The 25470-nt window shown below is 36.7% G+C and overlaps 1 protein-coding gene across 1 annotated transcript; it reads left to right on the top strand.

The window, feature by feature from the left end:
- Window positions 1-8471: 8471 nt before the first annotated feature.
- On the top strand, window positions 8472-24119 carry SPOPL (speckle type BTB/POZ protein like; the record flags this gene model as incomplete). The annotated part of the gene is made up of 9 exons (XM_082001723.1): window positions 8472-8549; window positions 8710-8831; window positions 9102-9253; window positions 13392-13519; window positions 17862-18039; window positions 18134-18189; window positions 19861-19983; window positions 21265-21407; window positions 23628-24119. The coding sequence occupies 9 exons, from the start codon at window positions 8472-8474 to the stop codon at window positions 23770-23772; spliced, it is 1125 nt and encodes a 374-aa protein (XP_081857849.1). The 3' UTR covers window positions 23773-24119.
- Between the last annotated feature and the right edge of the window lie 1351 nt (window positions 24120-25470).

Genomic DNA, 25470 nt, shown 5'->3' with positions numbered 1-25470 from the left:
AGAGAGTATAGTCCAGTGCTTTTCACAAATCTTATGAATTTAAAAAGAAAATTTAAAAAACCTGAACCAAAACATCTCAAACTAACAGTAAACCTGCTGGAGAAAGACATTTTTTGTTAAAACTGAAGTCAACATTCTGTTGGCTAATATGGATATTTGTTTCATGTGCAGAAATGGAACTCAAGATTAGCATTTTCAATTTGATGAGCTCTTGATTGTGTGTAACTGAAGTATTTAGGGAAAAAAAGTCTTCATTTAATGTACTTTCACGTGCCAGTGATTTGTTTGAGTAAGAGTAATGGAGTGAAACTAAGGAGGGGAAAAGATCACTTTGGCTATATACCAGTAAAAAGGCCCAACAGCAATAGATTGTTCGACTAGAATAGCTTCCCAAGAGGAATCATGGTGGAAGTACCTATCTTTTGGGTCCCATAAAACTAGACCGGGCAATGAAATTGAAATATGCTGTAAGAAATAATCTTGAATTTCTTCTCCAGGGAAATGCAGAAATGACTCCTGTAGGGAAAGGTCTGTGTTATCTAATCAGGAGTGCGATGGGTTTCCTATATTACAGAACAATAATGCAAGGCTGATGCTGAGGAATTTTTTTATTAATAAGCTTGGCTGAGGTAAACGAGACAGTTACAGTTCAAGCTCTGCTGGGCACTAGTTTTTTTCTCAGCTGAAGTAAAATTCAGCTTTTTTTTTTTCAAAGGCTTAGGATAGGAAAGAAAATTCAGAGAAAAGACTGAAAATTGCATGTACTCAGCTTTATGGTTTTTACAACTAATTTTTCTAATTTTGAGCTGCTGACCTCGGTGTTATCAGTTACAGCTACAACACCGTCCTCCTGAAAAGTTGGGGGTTTCACACATGATGGGTTTTGCTTTGCTGGGGCTCTTCTGCTGGAACCACCTCGAGGATGTGCTTTCAAATTTTGGAGCCTTAGTTGCAGCTATTTTAAGATGTCTCTGACCCCAGCTGCCTGCCCTATCTCTGCTGGAGTTTACTGTCCCTGGAGCAGGGGTGACAGGGGATGTATACAGAGTTTCTCAGCTGTCATAGTCCAGTCCAGGATAGTTCTGTGTTTTGTGGTGGTTTTGTTTTGTTTTTTCCCCACTGGAGAACTGTGGAAAGGGTTATGAATTGGCTTGTGATGTGGGTGCTGAAGTGTGTGTGTTTCCTCTGGTTGAGTGGTAGCTTCCAGCAGAGCTCATGGATGGCAAGGGTGAGATCTTCAGCATGAAGCCGGTAGGAGCAGCCAGAGCTTATGATTTAAGCCCCAAAGCTGGTTTAGGTTTGTGTAAGCTTGGTTGCTATTGTGTGGTTCCAAAGCAAACATATACTTAAATAAGCATTTTTAATATTAATGTTAAAAAAACAAACCTTCCTTTTACCTATTATAGACCTCTCACTTCCTCAGAAAGTGTCATAGGGCTTTCCCGTGTGTAGCCCAACTGCTATTCCCTTCTGCTTGCCCTGAAAAGGAAACATTTTGTATGTTAGAAGTACTACAAGTAATGTAAAATGTAGGATATCCTCAGCCTATAGTTTTTGTAACTTAGGGGGTTTGGATATATGTGACTGCAACTGTTTAAGCATTAGTAATACTGTTCACTCAAATGTGGCAGTGATGGATAGGGATTAAAATCAATAAATAATAAACATTATTTAAGTTTTCTAGGTATATCTTGAGTCTGTTTTCAGAGAAGCAAATGATGATACTGAACAAATTGGAAAACTGCCTAAGCTTAATAGACCTTTAAAATGCCTGTTATTCTGTTGTGTTTTATCCAGCAGAAAATTTAGTTAATAGTTAGCTATATAGGAAATATGCGTTAATTCTTTAAAAAAAAATCAATTCTGAAGAGATGCATATCTTGCTAGTTAAGAAACAATTCTATCTTTTACAAAGTTCAGATTTTTTTCCTACTAGTAACAACTTACGAATTTTTGTAAGCATTATCAGCTTACAAAACAAACTCTTAAAGAGGAAAAAAATGGTAAAATTTTCTCTTCAACTGGATATTTTTTTAAGTCTCTGAGATTTGGTGAGAAAGATGACGTCTCTTGTGTGGATTTGAGCAGTATTCAAGCCAGTTTAATCAGCCACAGGATTTTCATGCTACTGGGTAAACATGACATGGTGATGGGTGGCTGTTACACAAGGCCATCTGTGACAAAAGAGAAAGGGGCATGGCTTTCTTGGCTCTTACGTGGTTTGGCCTTCATCAGTTGATGCTACCTAGAACTGCACAAGTCAACTGGAGCATTGCTTCAGATGGAAGGGTGCAAAAGTAACTTAGTCTTGGGCCTTAACACGGATTTCACTTCAGACTTAACCATTTATTTTGATCTGGTTGGTTTGTTTCCTTCATCTTTCGCTTCATGTATATATTCTTTCTCACCCAAGAACTGATAAGATGGTGAACCTTAAAGCAATTCAGTGGTTTTTTGCAACAATTTGATGCCTCAGTAATTTAAAAAAACAAAACTGATTTCTTGAATAACAAATACTGATAGTATTATATATACTTATATATACTACATAGCACTATATAATACTTTATTCACTGGTGATCATTTAATGAGAGGAAGTGAAATCAGTATCTCTAGCTAGAGCATATTTGTTTCGAATGGGTTTTTGGAAACTGGTTTTATTGAGTGGAAGGCTTATTCACTTGAGATTTCATTTTTTTTAAACCCAAAGTTTTGGCTGTACAACTACAGTTCTGAGTTACGCATTTACTAGGAATAAAAAGTTGGAGGAACAGGGTGTTACTTGCCAGTTAACCTTCAGAAGGTGATATTTTATTTCAGGCAGTGATGAAATATCAATATTTCCAAAGGAAAAGAAAAATGAATTCATAACAGCTTTGCATTTCTTGAAATGTTAAGCCCTGTTCAGGAAAAGACTGTGAACATTCAAATGAAATATGCAATGCATGCACGTGGGATTTGATGGTATGGTCGTTTATTAGGCTTTCCTTAGAGACTGCTAAACGGTTTTAGTATCAGTCACTCTTAGTAAGTTACTCTAACTTTTACATTAGCTGTTAAATGCTTGAAGTATTTGTTGAATAGAGATATTTGATGTTTCGGGCAAGACAGGCTCCATAGCCTCTTTCTGGGGCATTGTGGAGACTCTGCCGTCATGGTTTGGAAGTGCACCATGACATTGCTGCCAAATGTTTCTCTGTTACTCAGTTTCTAGAGAGGACTTGAGAATGTGCCAGACTCACTCATGTTCGGTTCTGTCATGTGGTGAAATGTTGGAAGTCCTGTGATGTGTCAAGATATGGACAGCCCAGGAGGAAAACACTTTGATCCTGGAGGCTCAAGCCCTGGAAAGAGGGGATAGCAGAGAGAAAGTCAGCAGGAACTGATCATCTGTTTCACAAAATGTTTTCTGTCTTGCTTTTGAGGGAGCAGGACAGGGTCACTGATTTGGTAAACTGATTTGTGGGTTAGGCTCTGGCAGGCTGGGTGGATTTGACTTTTGGGGTGTGTTGGATAAGCTGCCTTCTGCAGAATGTCTAGCCATTCCTGCCTGTAGTTTGTTGACTATAATACCTTACTGAAATACAAAGATAAAACGCTGCTATGGTCACTAGTTAACATATACACCTGCTTGTATGCACCTGTTGCACTATTAGTACTCTGAAAGAACTACTAGGATATAGTTGCTACACTGAGCTTCTGCCCTTAGGTGTGAGAGCTGGCAGAAGATTATGTTAATGCTTAGGGCAGTTCTTCAAATAGGTTTATGAAGTGTTTTGCAGGTTTGTTATTGGGGGAGTAGAAAACTCTTCTTTGTGTGTTTATATGCATGTGGTACTTAATGAGCTAGTCATTTTTCCAACGGAAAAAGCTGTTGAGATGATTCCAACATGAGACATAAGAGACTGGGAATGTGTTCTTGTCTAGCTCTGAGAGATTGAAAAGTAACTTTATTTGGAATAATGTTGACAAATACTCCATTTCTGTCAAGGGAAACAAGATAATATGCTTGTCTGATAAAATTCATGTTATATTGGTATATGGAGTAGCTTTGAATCTTAAGATCCCTTCTTAAAAGTTAGGAAAATGGAGAGCTGATACAGCTTTTGATGAAATTTGGTGTACATTTACAATACACAGCAGCCCGTGCTTTCTTTACACCCTATGTGCAGGTAATTGATTAGAGATAATCAATTTCAGATGGCTTCAAGTTTAACGCAATTATTTGAATAGGAGCATACTTCCATCGATTCCTGAGTAAAATGTGCTTTGAAAAATCACTTTTTTTCGTGTTATCTGTGCCTACTTGCCCACTACTGCTATGCAGTTAGTACTCAACTCCATGAAGATCCTGATTTAACAGAGACTGGTCTATTTGGCAGAGTGGATTAGCAGGTGAAACCAATACTGTCCTTAAAAGAGCAGTAGAAGAAGTGATAAGCCCATCATGTTTGGGGTCTGGGAGTACCTTTGAGCTCTTCTTCCCTCCTTTGAAGTAAGATAACGAAAGCAAACTCTTAGAGTAGAATCAGTGCTACACTGCAATCAGTAAGGGTATATAATTTCATTAAAGAACACATACACAAAACCAAAACAACCACATAAACAACAAAGCTGCTTGACGCACTTTAAAAATACATCTCTAATTTCCGTTTTGAAAGCCAAAAACGTCTTTTGCCCTCATCCATTAAAACTTGTTTTAGTGTTCCTGGTGCATGTTTCCTCTGATGGTCAGAGACCTCTGCCTGGCAAAATGGCCACACTGACTGGTTTGTTAGGCCATGTCCAGACAGGTATGGCATTGCCTAAAAACTCCCAGAGGTGTTACCTGATAGTGTCCTGTCACCTCTGCTTTGTTCATGATAGCCTGCAGAAGAGTAAATGCAGGTTCTGGCATGAAGATTGTCCCTCTAAGTTGTTTCATCCTGCAGATAACAGGCCTGTCGTTTTGCACTTTATTGATTTAATTCTGCCCAGTTGTTCTCAGACTAGTTTTGTGAACTGCACCTCCATCTATTCCCAACCATTTGATCTAAAAGGCTGTGATGAGGGCTTGGTACTTGAAAAACTTTTTTTTTGGAGCTGATGACAGTGGCTAATCAATGATTCATAAACGCTTTCTTCAAAGTAGTATTGAGTCTTCTCTGCAAGCAGAGTATAGTACAAAGAACAAAGGTTGAGCATGTAGATGCATCTTTCTTCTCATCTTCAACCTGCTCATGCAAGGTCCACTTTGCCCTGGTAACCATCGGAGTAAGGCATGCGGGGGCCCACTTGGTCTGAGTGTCAGTCAGGGGACTGAAAAAATCCTTCCTTCCACAAACAACTCTGTGCTTCAAGATAGCACCTTTGAAGCTTGAGTTCTCTTTTTGCCTTGTAGTTTTGGTAAATATCTCCACGTCCACACCCAAATCTTGATTTACTGGATTAAGTGAGGGGCAGATCAGCAGTACTGCTAAACTGTTTCCCTGCTGTTCTCTGGCAGTCTTTCAGTATGTCTTAACAGAGCATCTGATGCTCTCTTTATTTATTTTCCAGTTTATTTGTTTTGTTTATTTGTTCAGTTTGCTGTTGGTTGGTTTCTTTTTTAAAATGATGCATCCAGGCATATTAAAAAATAACTACTCCTCAACACAGTCTCCCAGTATGATATCAAGTATTTAAAGTTATTGCTTCCTCCCAGCTTTCTCAATCTAAAAAATTGATTGGCTTAGTAAATCCAGGCCAAAAAAGTGAGGTACAAATCTGTTCCTCAAAAACGTATCAGGACCTCATGAAAATCAGTTGTCTGGTCCTAATGCTGTAATGGGAAACTTTACAAAAAGATGAAGATATTCATAAGGATCTGAAAAGTGTACTTATGTAAAATCATGGCTTTTGTCAGAACCTGAAATAAATAATAAAAGCCATGCAGCAGGTGTAAGCAGCCTCTGAAGCACAAATGCCCTGGGAAGAACAGGTACAGAGACAAGGCAGCAGGCGGACCTGAAAATAATTGAAAATAATTGAAAATAACCACCTTTGCTTAGAGTTAGTCTCAGTGAATCAAGCTGGTTTAGCTGTGAGGCAGGAGGGGGCAGATAACTACTGGTAACTGGCATAAGGTCACTGAACGCTTTCTAAAGAGGATACTGTGCAGCAGTTATTTTCAGCCTTTTTCAATTTAGAGACTCCTTCAGAGCAAGCTAGACTCAGATCTGCTACTCCGTCATGGTTACTAGGAGCTGGCTGGTCTAATGGACTGAAAGAATTAAGGAACAGATTAGAGATGAGACAGTCCTGTACATCTCATGCAAATGACAGAATATGGAATGGGCTATATTTTTTTGGTATTAGTTTAGGAGAATTGAAGAAGAGCAAACAGGTTCAGTAAGGCTGAGGTAGGCTGTTCTAACACTTTCAGGATATGGCTCTATATAAAATCCGTCACGTATTTGGGGAGCAGCTTCAGTTGTTCAGATGATAATAGAAGTACTAATGTTTGCTTTATGAAAGAGGGATGTTCACATATATCCTTCCTGGTAATTTTACTCTGTGGTTCTGTACAGAGAATCAAAACAAACTGTAAACCTCTAAACAAAATCTATGTAAACACAGCTTCCACAATACATGCGATTCCTGCTTAAAAACAAAAGGAGCAACCAAGTTCCATTATCTTAAATTTAGGGTGGCTGTTTGTTACTAGTTTTCATTTATGGAAAGTACTATTTAAGTACTGAAGATTGCCATAAATAAATGCCTGTTTTATTTGGCAAAAAAGTCACTTATGAGACAGAGCTGAATTGTATTTGTGATTACACTTCAGTGTCTCAATGATCCATGTCTTGCAGAAGACCTATGCAATGATTTTTTTTTTTATCTTGTCATAGTAGATCTGTTGTTAGAGATTCATTAAGGGATCTGATTATATAGCATCTGCTTCCTCATCTGATAAAAACTGAGAACTAGTTTTGTTCTCAAGGTTTTATACATTTGTGATTCAGAGCGATTCCCATGTCAGCAAACTTTAATGTGGAAGGGCTAATTCATATCGCAAGTGAGTGAGAAGCAGTACCAGAAGGGCAGGAGGGAAAGAATCCAGCGAGGATCATAGCGATTCACAGAGAATTCTTCCCGTAGGAATAACGAACTCGTTCACATCGTGACTGAATTGCATGTGGTCTTGCAGTGTCTTCTTGCCAATGTTTGCATAAAACCTCATTTAAGTGTTGTTGCCTATCCCTGGAGGAAGAGTTCCAACATGATTAATGATGTGCCATCACATCTTTTGAGTAAGACAATTTCTGTCACAAGCCAAAAGACCTATATGGTGAAGCACTCAAATGTTGCAGGAAGATTGTAGTCTTCTGATGTTGTTTTAGTGATAGCAGCATATGTTTAAAGAAACTTTCTGTACTAAGAGAAAATGTTTTGTGGCAGAAACAATTGTGTTTTCATCTGGTTTGATCAGGGTTTGTTTCACCTCTTTTGAGCAACTTAATGGAGCTGCTTAAGTGAGAAGCTGTGCTTCTGGCAGGAACCTGTCTAAAGATGACAGCAAACCCTACCTAAAGGAGAGTCAGCCCGGTAACCCACAGCTACCCTCTGACAGGCCCACCTTCTTTCATTAGCTATGTACAAAGGCTACTGCAAGTAGGCTGACTAATTCAGTGTCTGTAGCTAGATGTGATGAATCTGAGCATGTGACTCAATTTCTGATAGGCAGGAGAAATTGTAGTGCTCTGTTAGGTGATAATCCATAACTAAATTGGTTTATTTGTTATTAGAAAGTTCTTCAGAGTTGGTGAGTTGACTTTAACTGTTTTTCAGCTTTGTGCTTTGATAGGGAACAAGCAATGGTTGTGGCGATTATAGATCTTCAGTCAAATCTGTTGATGTTAAAGATACAAGTCAACCATGAAAAATGTGCGAAGAAAATACTACTTTAAATGCAAATTTAATTTCTTACCTTCCCTGGAGAAATCCCAGGAGTGTTTGAACCTATTCTACTCCCAGATGGCTAGGTGCACTTTCAGGACTGAATTATGCCTGTGTGGACAACTAATGCATTGGTACTAATAACTGAGTGCTCATAAGGCCTTAGTTACACTCCAAATCAAAGAAGAAGATCCTGAAGAAAGTTATAACATGACTGGAGTGATCAAAGTGGTAATTTGCAAAGGTGATGTTGAAATAATGTCGTTAGTGGTATTGTATGATGTGTCATAGGCACTTGTTTTTATAAAGTATTGCATGAGTGTTCAGCGTGCAGATTTTGAGTACAAGTGGTCATTAATGTGTGACACCTCGCTTGTCTAAATACCAAAGCCAATTTTCAGACACATCATTTAGTAAACACAGTAATATGGATATCAAAATAAGGATTTTTTTTCACACTTAAAGGTGAACAAAATATATGAATTGCTTTTTTTTAGGAGAATTACTGAAGTTTGGATCGCTATCTTGATACTATAAACCTGCAATAAGTGGCAATGTCAAGGGTTCCCACCCCACCTCCTCCTGGGGAGATGTCCAGTGGACCTGTGGCTGAAAGCTGGTGTTACACACAGGTAACCTACATAAAAAATTATAATTATTACTAGAAAATAAACCATTGGAATTTAAAAAATCTAGAATTATTGAGTTGTGCTGACAATCTAACTAGTTCTTATAGTTAATGCTTGATGTGTAAGTTCAATTGTATTGACATTTTCTACTTCTTTTGTTCAGGTTAAAGTAGTAAAATTTTCCTACATGTGGACCATTAATAACTTCAGTTTTTGCCGAGAAGAAATGGGTGAAGTTTTAAAGAGTTCTACCTTTTCATCAGGGCCAAATGACAAAATGAAATGGTAAGGTCTTTATTCTGGCAACTGCATTGGTTTTTGATATTTGTTTTTTTTCCACTTGCAAAAGTTGCAAAGTAAAATTGCAAGTAAATATTAAAACTTGGACATTTCTTTAAGTTTTTACTATAGATACAGATTGGTTCAAATTTCAAAGTTTCAACAGTCATAAGGGAAACATTTTTTTTGGTAGCTGGACCATTGTATCTTATAAAATTATTTCTGAATTTATTCTGGGTACTATTTAAAAATGTACAATTTCTGCATTTCTTTCAGGTGCCTGAGAGTGAATCCAAAGGGATTAGACGATGAAAGCAAAGACTACCTGTCATTATATTTGCTTTTAGTCAGTTGTCCAAAAAGTGAAGTCAGAGCAAAATTCAAATTTTCCCTTCTAAATGCTAAAAGAGAAGAAACAAAAGCAATGGGTAAGGGAATCTTAATGTATTGCATGTGGATTTGTAAGAACATCCCAAAGAAAATCAGAGTTGTCATTTTTTTTCAGTTGAGAACAGAATTTATTATTGATATAAACTTTAAAATACCCTTTTTGAAACTTAATTAAAAATCTTGTTCATGTTTCCAACATTTCTGATCACTAAGCTATGTTAATTCTATCCTGAGCAGCATAAATTACAGCACATTACTAACCGCCATCATTCCAGACTCTTGTCACTTAGCTTTTCTAGCAGGTTGTTCTTGTGTCCTGTTAGTAGGGGTGTATTTGCTTGTTTCTAGCTACAGTGGAAGTAAGTGTTTGATTTCCATAGTTAATTAGGATGGACATGCATGGTTTTTTTTTTAGACACTCCTTTACAGTGCTTTGGTCTATTTCATCTGATTTGCACTGTAATCAGTTTAAAAACATGAGCCATGTACCCAAGGAATTAGAAGACTTTGAAATAATTGGTGATTTATTTGCCTTTTTTTTTTTTTACATTTTAAATATCTTTATTTGCATAAGATTTAATGCCTTCTTGATATGAAAAATGTATGGCTCTTAGTTTCAAGCTTGTAAGCACAGCCTTCATTGGAAACACTTTTTGGGAAAGCTGGCATTCTCATGAAAGCATGTAATTTAATGCTGGTCTGCACTGAGTTTGTGCTGTTGCTAGTGCTGTATAGGAAGAATCTATCTACCTTTCTTCCCTCCTACTCCAGGGACTTAAGAGATCTTGCAGGGTCTGTTCTGAATTTCTTGGAAAAATCTGTATTTCTCCAGTACTTGTACCCAAAGCTCATGCTACTTTCTCCTTAGGCCCATTTGTAATCTTTAAAGTAAACCCACAAAACTGTGTTCAAATCTAAAAATTAAATTGTTGGACTTTTTGGAAGGAAAGTAAATAATATGTGTTTCACTCTATCCTCTCCCACTGATGAAGTTGGTTGCTCCAATCCCTGCAAGCATCCTGGTTCTGGAGATTATAGGAACAATACTACACTGTTATATACATTTGGTGGATGGTGGCTTTTGGCTTGACATGGTCTTCCAGTCCAGTAGTGGATTGGTGTATTGTAATTGAATGAAACTGCAGTATGTGCATCAAAAATTGTTTTGAGATAATCATAGAATCACAGAATTGTTGAGGTTGCAAGGGACCTCTGGAAATTGTCTGAAAGCAGGGTCAGCTAGAGCAGAGCAGTTTGCTTGGGACCTGTTGTGCTTTGAATATCTCCAAGGATGGAGAGTCCACAGTTCATCTGGGCAACCTGTTCTAATGTTTAACTAGATGCTACCAGTCCTTTTTTGCCTTAGGGGTTCGTTGCTGGCTCTTGGTCATTTGTTGTCCACCAGGACCCAATCTCCAGTCACATTTCTTCCTGAACAGTAGGTTTGTAGCAAGCACTGAGCACAACATTGCTCACATTGGCCTGCCTTCTAATCCCGACCCTTAAACTCTCAGCTGGCTCATCATCCATCGCAAGGCAGAGCTCCATGCATTCCTGTGGTTCTCATGTAAAGGGCAGCTCCCTTGCCTCGCCTCCCTGAAGAGCCTGTACCCATGCACTGCAGCACTTCGGTTGCATGAGCCATCCCAACATGTCTCGGAGGCCAAGGAGATTGTAGCCCTGTAACTGCACGCAGACCTCTAATTCCTCCTCTTTGTTCCCCGTGCTGTGTGTATGAGTATACGGGCAGTTCAGAGAGGCACTCAGTTGTGCTGACTTCCCAGAAAATATGAGAACTTTCTTCGTAATGCTGTCCTCAATGAGGGATACATGATGTAAGATGGAGGGATTTTGAGAATCTGAATCTTATTAGCCAAGTGGTACTTTAAATGCTAAAAATCACAATGTGCTAAAAACCAAAAGTCCTATGAGTAGATGTGTCTTCAGTTTCTGCAATAGTAGCTGTCCTGTATTTGGCACTACTGGAATTATAAACATCTTTTCATTTTGAGAAATTGCCAACAGAAATCTTATTTCTTGGACTTTCCAGCCATTTACCATCTGCTTCTGGAGATGCTCTATGTTTATTTATACAGTATAATGATGCCCAACTTTAGATGTCCTTTGTAAATTGGTAATTCATGCATAGACTGCTGGTTCAAGTGATGAGGCTGTGTATAAAATAGGTAACGAACTAACATTTTGACTTTATTAGGAAGAAGAAAAATGCATTTACACTTTCATGCTGCTTTATTTTTATGGTTTTGTATACTTAAATTGCTACCGATCACTTAATTTCAAAGGGTTAACACTGGTTCTTGCTGATAACGGTAAAAACTAGGTCTGCAGCATAAAGAATTGAGCTGCATCTAGAGAATAAATTTTTGAACCTTTTTCAAAATGTGATCTTCTGATTTTATTTTTTCATCCAATTTCATGATGGTGAAATTCATGAAATCGTGAAATCAAATTCATGATTTCATTTAATGAGGTTTGTTGTGAGCGTTTGGCAAGTTGGTAAAAATGTGAAAACACTAATCCAGATGCTAAAACTAAACAGTATTTTTTAAAATGGCAATTTTTCTTCTTTGGCGTACAGATTTAAAAATGTGAACAGTATTCTACATTTGTTCTGTCGCCCTCAAAGCCCACACTGCACTTCATTAAATGCATTTCTCTCTGCTGCTGTGCTCTGCATGGGTAAGGGGTTTTTTTTTTTGTTTGAATATGAGAGTGTGATAAAGTGACAGAGATAGACACCTCCTGCATTGTCAGTTCCTGGGTGGTTCTTCATTGTGTTAAAAAAACACAATGAAAACCTGTACAACATATTTTGCTTGACCTAATTCTAGTGAAAACCTGTTATGAATATACTTCTGCCAGCTATTGGCAGTGAGGACAATGCATTATACATGTCTGTTTTCAAACACACGCAGTGTGTTACATGGTCAAGTCTGTTTCAGTGATGCTACCAAGTTAACTAGTGTAGAGAAGTCTGACTTTCCTGATGTCTTTATTTTGGACATTGTGGACGGAATGATATTTTAACAAATTCTGTCATGAAAACTACTTTGCTTTTATAACAAACTCCTGACATAAACTTCTAAGTTTCTCTCCTGAAGGCTAAAGTATGTATCCGTACAACAAACGAAATGGTAACGTGTTTCTTGCCCAGCTCTTTTAGAAGGAAAGGAAAGTTCTGTTTTGGAGAACTCTTCTTGAGATTTTTTTTTTCTCTTGTTCCACAGGTATTAGAAGTATTCTTGCTCTCTTCATTTTGAATGATCTTTCTAAATATAATTAATAATGTTTTATTCTACATACTTATTCAAAGTCATTCCCAAATAACCTCCTTCCAGTGTTTTACCTCCATGTAAAAATATATGGTGCTCTTTCCTCTGGTTCAGTTTGTGGAACAAGTGGCCACCTTAAAGTGAATGTGTCACATAAAATAACTAAACTTACTGAATTACATGTATTTGCACTAATATGAGCTTGGGAACCCTTTTGCGGGCTGTGAACCTTAGAACTGGAAAAAAAAGGTTGTGTGGTCACAGCAAATCTGATGGATTAAAAAAAAATTTCTTGTAACTGTGGCTAAAAGGTAAATATAAATAATATATTTTTATGACCAAAGAAATAGTTTGTTACTTGAAAGCTTTTATTTCTGTTTTGCTTTTTAAATGCTTTTTACTGTACTTGAAAATAGTTTCAACCTGTGAAACGAGATTTTCCATTTCAGAAAGAAGTCAAAAGAGATTGTTATGACAACTGCAGAAGTGTTGTCAGAATGCATTTGTGATGACAAATTCATTGTAATGGTACTTCCCTGTGAAGAGTTTCTGTTTTGATACATTGGCTTTCTTAAACATTAACTGAAAAACTCCTGTCTTGCTGGATGGTGCCTAAGATAACATCCAAGGAGATGATATGGTTTGAATTGCAAATTGTGGTCTACTAAGTTCTATCAAGTGTTTTATAAAATAATACTATTGCAACATTTTAAAAAGTTTTAATCAGTTGTTGATTTCCTAAAAATGTGACATATGATCCAGATGTGTTAAATTGATTCATTTTTGGATTAACACTTAGGCTTAATATAGAATTTTTAGGTGTTGTTATTTGTTAATATTTTCATTTAACTTGCTTTATTTGTACATAACTGTGTTTTATCAGAAAGCCAAAGAGCATATCGATTTGTTCAAGGCAAGGACTGGGGTTTTAAGAAATTTATCCGAAGAGATTTTTTACTAGATGAAGCCAATGGTCTTCTACCAGATGACAAGCTTACATTATTTTGTGAGGTGGGTATAGGTTTTTAAGTGGTAAGCTTTCAAATAAAATGTTTCTGCACTAATAAATAGAGGTTTATGTTGATTTAAACAGTAATATGCCATAAAAGTTGTCTTCTGTAAACTATAGATATGGTAAGATAAACATTTACTTGCTTTGTCTGCGTTGTATTTTGTTTTCTTTTTTGATACACGTATACTGAAGTGTAGAATAAGTCTGAATTGATCACTTATAAACTGTTGGGCTTCTCCATGAATCTGCTAGGATTACATTGGAATAGACAATAGCATTATTTATGCAAAAGGTGGCTGATACTATTTTTATAGTAATTGTTACATCTTGTTTTCTAAACAAATGCAAGTATCCTATACAATGATTGCTTAATACTGAGAATTAATATGGAGAGCTGTGGTATAAATTTAACTTTATGGTGTATTATGGGTCACGTTTATAATATCTGTTATGTTGGTAACCTAAATTGTCATACTAAAATTCAGTAAAATGCTTACTCAATGTTAAAAATGAAAACTAGTGAAAGTTGCAGTGTAAGTACAGTGTGTGTAATGTTGGCTGGTTATCTTCGCTGCCATAAAGTGATTAGTGACTTACGAGGATGATAGATGCTCTAACGGCTAATAAGTTTGCTTTGATCTGTGTATTTACAGGAAATGTGTAAAATTGTCTTGGCAAGATTACAATTTAATTATGTGTCATTATGCTGTGTAGGAAGAATAATTGAAATGTGGCCCCTGACACTAGATATTGCAAATATAGTGCATCTTATTTTCACTTAGACAAGTTAAATTAGCTGCATGATAAATTTGTTATGAATACAATTATTTAGGTGATAAAAGCAGATTTAACAAGTGTGTACTGATTCTGTAAAGATACTTTTGAGTGTTTTCTCATTTTAAATTTTCCTTGTAATGAATACTTTGATGTAAATGAAGAACTCTTAAAAGCAAGGTTTGGTTTTGGAAACAGGTTACTATCTAATTTTAGAGATAACATTTGTTTAAGAAAAATTTAACAAATACTGAATTTTCCAGAGAGAAATTGTTGTTTAAATTTTGATGCTAATTTTTAAATATAAAAGTGTTTCCCTACAAAACTTCTCGATGTTTTAATGAGTGGCTTTTGTGAAATGTTTGACCTACCCTGATTTTAAATGCTGAAGGAAGTACAAGGTTTAGTTGTTCACAGTGAGCATGTTAAAATAACTTCTGGCCTGTTTAAGACTAAAGCAAAAAAAAATTGGAAGTCCAAATATTTTTAAAGATTGTTTATTCTGATATGTTCTTCTAGCTCTTCAGCTGTCATTAGAAATAACAAGTGTTGTTTGAAGGAGCCTTTCTATAGACAAGTCTGCAGTTTTTGTTCTTTTAAAAATGAACTGTAAGTTCTAATTTCTGTGTTTGCCTTCCTGCTTGTATCCTAGTTGGAAGACTGACTTACCACTTGTTAAAACTATATTGTACTTGGCTTGATAAAGCTTACCAGATATAGCAGGTATTTAGTAAAGGTCCCCAAGTACCAATTCTGCTGGTTGACTCTTCTTTTCTCCCTGTTAGGTTGCAGAAGGATTATTTGGTCTTCCTTGGCAGCAAAGATATTCCTTCTGTGTTGCCGAATGCCCTTAAGATCAGTTGGATATGTCCTTGGATTGGAAACTGAAGGGTTGCTACGTTAAATACTTTGCAAAGTCTGATGTTGCCACTGACAAGTGACCTATTGATTAAATACAACTTCATAATTTTGTTTTTTTAAGCAAACTGATCTCTCTCACTCAGTTCTCACTTTCCGTATAATTTGAAATTACTGAAGCATTGCAAGTATTTTCATTTGCTAGTAGAATAGTAAATTCTCTGCAGGGATGTTTTTCCTATTGAGTCCTTTCACAGATCTGTTACCTAGCTTAGGTTGAGAAAGTAGTCTAAAGTATCACTTATATCATTGTTACTATTAGACCACCACAGATTCAAAACCAAGGAAATGATACACATTATCCATATTATCAGTCATCACACAGAGAACTTGTTCAAGTCATAGTTCATAAATTTTTATATACCCTTACACATGAGGGTATGCAATGCAAACAGGGCCTGCGCCCTCAAGTATGCATGTGCAAGAGCTGCATGTTGGATAGCTCCCTAAGAAGTAAATCAGACCTTGTGGAGTACCTGAAAATCCCAGCTAGATTGCTACTTCTCTTTAAGATAGGTTGTTTGCTATTAGTTCTAGCATCTCCTCATAATCTTGCAGTTCAGTGAAGAAATACTTTCACTCTCGCAAGTGATTTTTTTATAAACACAACTCTAAAGTGCCTGAAGTAAGCATTTGCTATCAGGTGTTAGGACAATCATAAAACAGTCACTTTTCGCCTAAAGAAAATTTTCAATAGTTATGTGGGATTAACTTGATTGGATGTTAGCTTGATTTAAATTAAAATTTTAAAAAAGAGAATAAACTTGATTTTAAGCATACCATGTGGGCAAGTGAGATATGAAATATCAGACCCCTGTGAGTGTTTGTATTTAGGATCTTTAAAAGTTGTTACAACCTATAGACAATATATGCCAGGCTGTTCAGATGTAGGAGAGTTGAATTAAAATTTTGATTGGTTTATATCCCAAAAGGATGGGTTGTAGCAAATTGTTGTGTTGCACAACTATTAATTTATATTAGAAACCACTCTAAAATAGCAGAAGCTTGGAACATCATCAGAGATCAGTTTAAGTACACATAAAGAATGTGTAGATGACCTTCATAGGCACTGTCTCTAGCTAACAAGAGGATGCTGTGTGGACAGCTTGGATCATGAACTTTTAACTGGCGTCTCTGGCGAAGCAGAACTCTCTCCTTTGACAACAGAAGACTAGCTTTGCTAAGTTAAAACTCTGCTTGTGTGTACATGTATTTCCTGAAATAACTCTGTGTGTGAAAACTGTGAAATAGAATACACAATAGCTCTGTAGACCTTTCAATGTTATGAATGTATAATCTTACTGTGAAAGTGAAATTTCGCAGTGCTTTGGGGTGTTTTTTTCTTTCCTTTAAAAGGTGGAAGAATATAAAGGAATTTCTTAAAATCACAAGGGGGTATAGGATGAAACAGGGAATTAGGCAATGATTCAAATCCCCGGGCTGCTGTCTTAATTGGATCATCCTCCTCTTATGATCTGGAGTTTGGTTTGCAGTGCTCCAACTTTCTGTGAAGCTTAGCCGTGCTATTTTTGCTTTATGCCAGATTTATTCCAAATGCTGTGCCTCTGAAATCAAACAAAGCACTGGTCTTAACAGTAGCAGTATTTTCTGTTAATACGTAATCCTAATTTTCTGTATTTGGGAGATGCAGTGATCAAGATCTTGTAGTATGGCTCTTCTCTTCTGTACGAAGGTTTTACTCTCAGGTGTGTGCTCTCAGACAACAGAAGTAAAACCTGCTGAGCTGCTTTTTTTTCCCAACATACTGATTAAGAGGACTTAGTATGTAAAGATGTCTGAAAAAAGCAAGTAAGAATGCTACTGTCCTGTTTACTTCTTATGTGAAAGGCTTAAACATGGGGAATAATAGCAGTATATTCACTTCAGCTGCACATATGTCACAGTTTTCTTAACTAGTTCTGTACAAAAATTACATCCTGTGAGCATGTGTTTCATTATTGAAGTTAGTTACCTACCAAATTTTTATTTCATCGACTTATATTTCTAAAATAATGGCTTTTAATCTTGTTTGTAAGACAATCACTCATGATTCCTGCCTCAGCTGGACACAGTAAAATGAAATAATGAAGGAGCTATGTTACTTGCACTTAGTTTGTGTTATCACATTGCAGGTTAAGTATGAACCTACTGTAATTAAAATTAAGAATGTCATAACTTTCAAAATTGATATGGGTTATTCTTACGAGACTTTTCTGCTACCTTGTGATGCTGATCTAAATGTCTTCAGAATTTTATATTCTATACATTTTACTTAAATGTGTGAAAAGTGTTGAACTGTTAGTTTATCTCTGAAGTAGTGTTAACATTTTTTGATCCTGCTGGCATTCCAAGAACCATATCTGTCCTTATTTACTTTGGCATTTCTGTCAGGTGGCATGTGCTCTTTCTTCTTGTTTTGGTTGGATAAATACACAGTTTTACTTAGAATGTCTAAGGAAAGCTCTATTTGTTTTATGTTACTTAAAAGTAAACTGTAAAGCATTGGTTTATGGTTCCGGCCTAATGCCAAAAACACCACTGTTTTTGCTTTGCTTTGGAATTGCTGAAGTTTTAGCAATAGGTACTGTTAATTTCATTATTGTTGACATTCAGTTATGAAGGAGTTGTCTTGCTGTGATTTTCTGTTAGGTAAGCGTGGTCCAAGACTCAGTAAATATATCAGGACAGTCTAATACAAACACTTTGAAGGTACCTGAATGTCGACTAGCAGAAGATTTAGGGAATCTCTGGGAAACAACAAGATTTACAGATTGCAGTTTTTATGTAGGAGGACAAGAATTCAAAGCTCATAAATCTGTCCTTGCAGGTACTTTCTACTTTTGTATTGCTATTATTTTGTCATTATAATTGCTAAAATTTTAAAATTTTATTATATTTAATATTTACTTTTCTTGCTACAGCACGATCTCCAGTTTTTAATGCAATGTTTGAACATGAAATGGAGGAAAGCAAAAAGGTAAGCCTTACTAAAAACATTACATGTAAATATTTGTACCTTGTGAAAAGGGGAAAAGTTGCAGAAGACTTGAAGTATTGCAAATTGAGAAAGATGAGTACTGCATCATGGTGCATGAGTGGAGGAGGTACTAATCCTGAATGCTTTTCAGGTGAATTCTGTGAATATGAATTTGGTTTCTTAGTGTAGAAAGAACAGATAGGGCTGACTGTGGAGAGGTTCTGGAGGATTTGTTCTTTCAAGTATTTGTATCTGCCCTATATTGTTTTTTTTAACATTAGCTACTGATGTAATTGACCTAGTAATCTCTGCCCCTTTTTTGCTTTAGTTTATACCTTCACATATGCTGATTGACTTGGCTAAGGTTTTGCTATAGTGTATTAAAACATTTTACACAGTAGCTAGGACACAAAGAAACAACAGGTGAATTATGACTCGAATTAAGCCCTGAGGCAGTAAAGCTCTGCATTTCATTCACAGTTTCTGCAGGCACTTGACCTGTATAAGTGTTTTGGATGGATAGTTACTTAATCAGCACAGAGAGCTGCTTCTGCTTTTATGCATAGGATATCTCCCTCAGTGAGGAGTTGTTTGTGTCTTTCATGAAGAAGAGTATCTAAAATGGGTTGGTTATAGGCAGAATCCATGAAAAGGCACAAGGAACAGATCAGGTCACTAAAGGATTGTAATAGATGATCATCACTTAGTCTTGGAGGCTGCAATGATGCCACTTGTGTGAACAAATACATCAGATGAGTATGGTGCTGTAGTACAACTGAGTTTCAGAAACATGGCATTCTTCTTCCCTGCGCTTCTCCAATCTGGAAACTTTCACAGGTAGAATTGGAATATTGGAAGCCTTTTGTTGGGATTTCTGGACTAAAAGAAACCCAGACATATCCCTCCTTCAGTAATGTGCCATGTTGGGGGGGCCTTTGCCTTCATGTTAGCAGTGCAGCCCTACTCCTAAATGCTGTATGTGGTTCAGTGGGTAGGAAACCAGAACATGTACATCTCATGTGCTGATAGCCTGTGATTTTTGTACCTTATTCAATAGTCTGGTGCTTGCTTCTACATCTTTGACATAATTTCCTACTTGTTAATTTGCTTATGGGGAATACTGTTAGAGGATGGGGTCAAGCATTCAATATCACAGTTTTATTAGGATGGTCTTCAGCTACATTATGTCAGTTAGATGTGCAGCTTTGCTTTTTGGATTCCAAGAACAAAATGCAGGCTATATTGACTCAATTTAAGTTGAGCCAAAAATGGCTCACTTTGTTTTGTCTGCTGTTCTGACTTCTGATATTCCAAGCACATCATTGTTTTGTTGGAAGCTCAGTGATGCTTTTAAATATTCCTGAAACTGTGCCTTGATTTTTATACACAGACTGTGCAATGGAGTCCAGAGTTAGACATTTCTAGAAGAAAAGTTGGAATTACTTTTTATTGCCGAAGCTTTTCCAACTGATTTCTACCTGACTTTAAGAGCTACTGATTTTGATTGCTTTCTGCTTAATATTGTTGAATGTTAACTTAAATTTGCAAGGATTTCGTGTGATGGATGGAAAATGAATACTTCCTAGTGTGCATGCAGATGACATTTGGTATGTTCATTTTAAACTTGTAGCTAAACTGCAGAGGCTGTTATTGATTCTTCTTCTTTATCAGAATCGTGTAGAAATAAATGACGTAGACCCTGAAGTTTTTAAAGAAATGATGAGATTCATTTACACAGGAAAAGCACCAAACCTTGAAAAAATGGCTGACAATTTGTTGGCAGCTGCAGACAAAGTAAGTAATTGACTCCTAAGTTCTCAAACCTGATGTTTGCTTGTGGAATGTTCTTCTAAGAAGCCTTTTTTTTTTTTTAGATTGATATATTTTTGATTTTTTTTAATGAGAAACAAATCTCCATCAGAAATGGGAGAAAGATGGAAAAGAATAGACTTTTTTTAGCAGTAGAAGGTTGATTAATCTTTCTTGGTGAAAAATTTTAGATATTAACTATTTTTACTATCCCAGGTTTTTTTTAGAAATTGGGGACCATTAATATGATTTGGAAAATCGGTCTTGAATAAAATGTATCCTAGATCTTTGTATTCTTGAAGAAGATTAATACAAGCATTTGAATTAACCGTGCTCCCTAAAGTATTGCCACTTCAGAACTTTCATCTTTTTGTGTTCCCTACAAATGTAATAATTCATAATAATTCTCATAATTCATCTCCTCTGTATTGGGATTTTGTATTATCTTTAAATTGTTGCTCTGTGAAATACTTTTTCTACTATGAAATTTGAGGTGAGGGGACTTCTAACAGCACAGCAATTAAGGTGTGACTGTTCCCTTTCATATCATAATCTACAGTTTTCTAACTTTTTAAAAACTTGACCAAGTACCTTGTTTTTCTTCACTGCTTTACAGCTTGAGTTGTAATTTTCGTTAGCTATCCTCAGAGGACACACAGTTGTCTTCCCCTGAGGAGGTATAAGTAGTTTAGATTCCAGAAAACACTCACTTCAGTGTGTGTAATCTGAAACTCCCTCACTCTCAACTGAGCGTATGGCAATTTCTTAAACTGCCTTTGCAATTTCTGAATTGGTTGTGCAATTGTATCTGTAAAACATTAGTGGTGAAACATCCTGTTCTCATAATCAATCCTAATCATGATAATATAAGTCATCCCAGCAGTAAATTTCAAGAAACAATTACAATTTTTTTTCTGGCAACTTAATGATGATTTTGATAAAGAGACCATGTCTGTTCCTTGCTTTTCCTCCCTTGCCAAACTGAAGGAAAATGAAAACTTCTAAACAAGTTATTTTTGTTGTTTTAATAAAGGTTCTCCCAGTAAAGCATTTGATCTGTTTGTGACAAACCTGATGCATGTCTTACTGTTTGAGGACTCTTCAGTGCAGCATATTGAATTTTGAATTACCTGTTTGGAAGCAGTTTGATCTCAAGCTTGGGAGGCACCAAGGGTTTTCATGACTGAAACTGTCTTAAAAACTGTAGGGATAACAGTGGAAAGAATGAGTTTGGAGAATGATTAGTGTAGTTTTTTCTTTTATCAGTATGCACTGGAACGGCTGAAGGTCATGTGTGAGGAAGCACTCTGTAGTAACCTCTCGGTAGAAAATGTTGCTGACGTTCTTATCCTCGCAGATTTGCACAGCGCTGAACAGTTAAAAGCACAAGCAATAGACTTTATTAACAGGCAAGTAATATTTCTGAGACTCTACGTATATTTGTGTTTATGCTTTGTGTACCTTTTCAACGTTAGTGCGTTTCTCTCTTACTACAGGTGCAGTGTTCTTAGGCAACTTGGGTGTAAAGATGGGAAAAACTGGAATAGCAAGTAAGTTTCCCTGCCTCATGATGTTCTGTACAAACACTGCTAAATAGACTCTAGATCTTAAGAACTGTTGCTTCATTTCCACGCTACTGAGGCCAGTCACTGACTGTAAATAAAGTAGGGTTTAGCAGGTGCTACCCCAGTTATGATTGTGACTTCCCTTTTGAATGATAGGGAAAGTTAACTGCCCTCCAGTGTGAGATCAGAAGAGCGGCTGGTTTTCATCCCTCTCCTAGGGACATAACAGTGCTGTGAGATGGTGGCGGCAGCCACCACAAGGGAAAGGAAACCATTCTCTTGACTAACCAAGTTTGTGCCTGGAGGAGTGGCAATCCCAGCGTGGTTTCAAGAATTCCTTATGTCAGTCTGAGCCTGCAGTATTTCCAAAGAAAGGAGGGCAGTTGCTCTTTTTGCCTTCAGCAACATGTTTGTGCACCTTCCCACATGCCAGCACTAGTATTCTTGAGGCCACGCAACTAGTCAGTCAGGTCCCTCTGATCTGGCTGACGCTAAGTGCTCATGCCTACACTGGGAGTAGATTGAGAATATGTGGCTCACTGTAGGACTGACTGCAGAATATATTTAAAACTCACAGCTCAGGTTAATCATGGAATAGACAGCCAGATTCAGAATAGCCAGTGGTAGGCTGAAGCAGTGAAAGGACAGCAGAGCACTTATTTCTTACTGACAGACTCTCCAGAGAAATTAAAATCTGTGTTGTACCAGTTACACAGGCCTAATGATTGAGCGTGATGTGGAAAAGGAAAGGAGTTGTAGAAGAGAAATAGTAAAATGCCAGTAGAAAAACTGGTAAGTTGGAATACGTAACAATGTAAACTGGTTGACATGCTCCTTCTCAAGTGATTTCGAACTTACTGAGCTGAATTCTGTCTTGAATGATTGCTAGTAAAGATGCTGGTCATATTTCCTTTAGCTAAAGCATCTAGAATAAATCGGGGAAATAATCTGAAGGCCTGGTTTAATTTACTGACTCTGGGTACAAGGAAATCCGAACTCTGGTATTGTTCCTCAATGCACTTACCTTTACTGATTTGCAGCAGAAGATTAAAGGCTTGCATTAGAAAACTGCAGAAGGTTTTTGAGAGATTGTATAGTGTAGAGCTATGCTTGACAGTGTTCCTGAAACTGTATGAGGGTGCTAATGAGAGGCTTTTGAAAATGCAGCACAATGGAAACGTGGGATTGATGCATAAGCTGGTGGTTCCAAATTACAAATTTATCCTGTGTCAATATGGCATGCATTCCAACCAGTGTAATATTCTTCATGTTCAGGGTGAATTTTATGCTTTTGTTTTATATTATTTCACAAAAAAGTAAATATATACATTGAGTAAATACATTGTTTTTAATCTCCTGGATGTCAGTGTGATACTTGCTGAAATCTATAATTGCTTCTGTATTAGTTAAAATCAACAGTGGCCGCTGAAAGCCAATCTGAATGTAGTCCATGATCTTGTACTGAAGAAAGAGTGAATATTCTCAAGTATGCTCCACTGGTACTCAAACTGTGAGCTCCCAGTAAAGAGTTCTGTAGTCAGACAGCTAATCTGTCTTCATGGTTTTTTCTAGTATATGAACTACATCATTTTTGCTGCAGTTTTTGCTGATTCATCTTGTCATCCTTCTCTCTCCCCAAATTGAGCATGCCCTTCTATGTAATGAGATTATCATGTTATCATTTGGCTTTACGTCTCTACACTAGACCTCATTTTCCTCTAGTTTTCCTCTTAACCATTTTTATTGTTGTACCTGAGCAGTTTCAAGATGGTTATCTTAACACAGTGCCCGGTATTGGATGCAGTTCTCTAGCTGAGGTCTTGCTGATACTGAGTAGAGCAGAATAAGTACCTGTGTCCCCTACATGTGATGATATTAATATACCCAAATTGAAATTTGCTGCTACTTTCCAATGGCATCCTTACTGGTATTCATGAAGTCAGTTGTCTCATGATGCTCAGCTGCTCTTCTGTAGTAGTTTTGCCTTGCCTGCTCTTCTCCACTGTGTATTTGTGCATTTGGTTTGTAAAATTGTGTGACTATTCTTAATACTTCTGTTTTCAGCCAAGCAACAGACATAATGGAAACAGCAGGCTGGAAGTCCATGATCCACTCCCACCCTCACTTAGTAGCAGAGGCCTTTCGCGCACTAGCATCTGCACAGTGTCCACAGTTTGGCATTCCACGCAAACGGCTAAAACAGTCATGAAATCTGCCATGAACTTTAGAGAAATTGAATTGACTCTACTCCTCCATGTCCAGAGGTGTTTTCACAAACCATAACAAGAGTTTTTGTTATCCTTGTCCACAGAACAGAAGCTGAAAAAGCCTATTGTTTGCTTTTCAGATGGATAATTTATGGTTTAATCCTCAGCTTTAAATTAGACTGATTAATTCACTGAAAGGCCTTAAATTATCTTCAATGACTCTCTAGTCCATATAGTCTAATGTATCTTGATTTTTTTTATTATTATTTTTTAATGCGCCTTGTCTTTTTGACTAGGCTCTGCAGGATTGCACTAGCTCCATAATGCAGTAAAGTTGATAACTGAAGATTAATTTTTGAAAGGGATCTTCCATTATTTTCAGAAGAAAAAAAATGATTATAGTTTGGTCCTGTGCTAACTGGAAGGTTTTAACTAGCCTCTCATTAAAAGCACTTGAACCAGAGGCACATAATGTACCCTAGACAAGTGCTAAATATGGAGAGAGCCCGTTTACCTTCAGCGAATGCCTACAGGCTATTTATGGCAATATACTGCTTTGAACATAATTTATTTTTCATTGTGGGGGCAAATATGCAATGGTTTGGCCCAAAAATGTATTTTCATTACAGTTTGTAATGCTTATTGTGTGTGTGTCAAAGCTGTCCAAACGGTAAAAAGAAACACAGAATAAACCTCTTCCTTGTGTTTCTTTATGGTCCATCATTAGTTTACATTTAATGCAGAACTGAACGAGAGGTAAAGTATTCAATGTGAAAACAGAATAGTATTGTATATGGAAAAAATATATCCCACATGTATGGTTACATAGAAAAGTAAAGGATGCATAGAATGACCAAATGTAAATTGAAGAAATGGGCCAAATGGATTCTGAATATGCACTTTTAATGTGTAACTTTTGTATGTTGTGTGGTACATATATATTTTGCTTTTGATGAATTAATGAGGTACAGGTAATTGTGGCTTAACTTTTTAGATACATTTTAAGATGCCCACAGCCACATGGGATTTAGTTTTGTTAGAAAAGAAAGGCATGTCTTTTTAAGACTCAATTGAAGGTGGCTATTGCAAGCTTTCATATTTAAGTAAGGAATATTTTCACTTATTTGAAAAAGGCATGTGAATGGTAAAATTTTGAGGGAATTTTCCCCATCTTGACGTTTATGCACAGCTTCCATTAACACCTAAGGAGGTTATGTACACGTCAAGAGGAGTATTTCCCTGAAATGTCAGATGGTATTTGCAAGCAGAGACTTGCTCAGCCTTGCATTTCAGTTATTGTACTAGCATTGTGGATGGTATTGAAATTCTGCATAATGTGAAAAGGATGAAACATTTGTAAACTGCTTGTCATGGGCCAGTTCTTTATTATATGAACCTTAGCTTTAATATCAACATCCTCAGTGTTTGATAGCTTTGTTTACAATTGGGAGGAAAAGTCTGCAGTAGTGCACACTCTAAATGTTTCCTGAGTTATTGCATTGAGTTTACTGTAATAGTGATCATATGCTATATTTCTTTTTTGGGAAGACTTGGGTTTAGCAGTGGGGAATGGGAGGAGATCTGACCTAATTTATAAACATATTTGCATAAAGGTTTTAGGTTGCCTATTTAAAAAAAAGTTATGCAGGGAGGAGAGAGGAAGAATTTCAGATTGTTTACTATCTTAAAATCTATCTCCA

This window comes from Phaethon aethereus, assembly GCF_964289735.1.
Source record: "Phaethon aethereus genome assembly, chromosome: 6".
NCBI classification, from domain to species: Eukaryota; Metazoa; Chordata; class Aves; order Phaethontiformes; family Phaethontidae; genus Phaethon; species Phaethon aethereus.
Note: the sequence above shows the minus strand (reverse complement) of the source record. Positions and strands in the feature narration are given on the sequence as shown.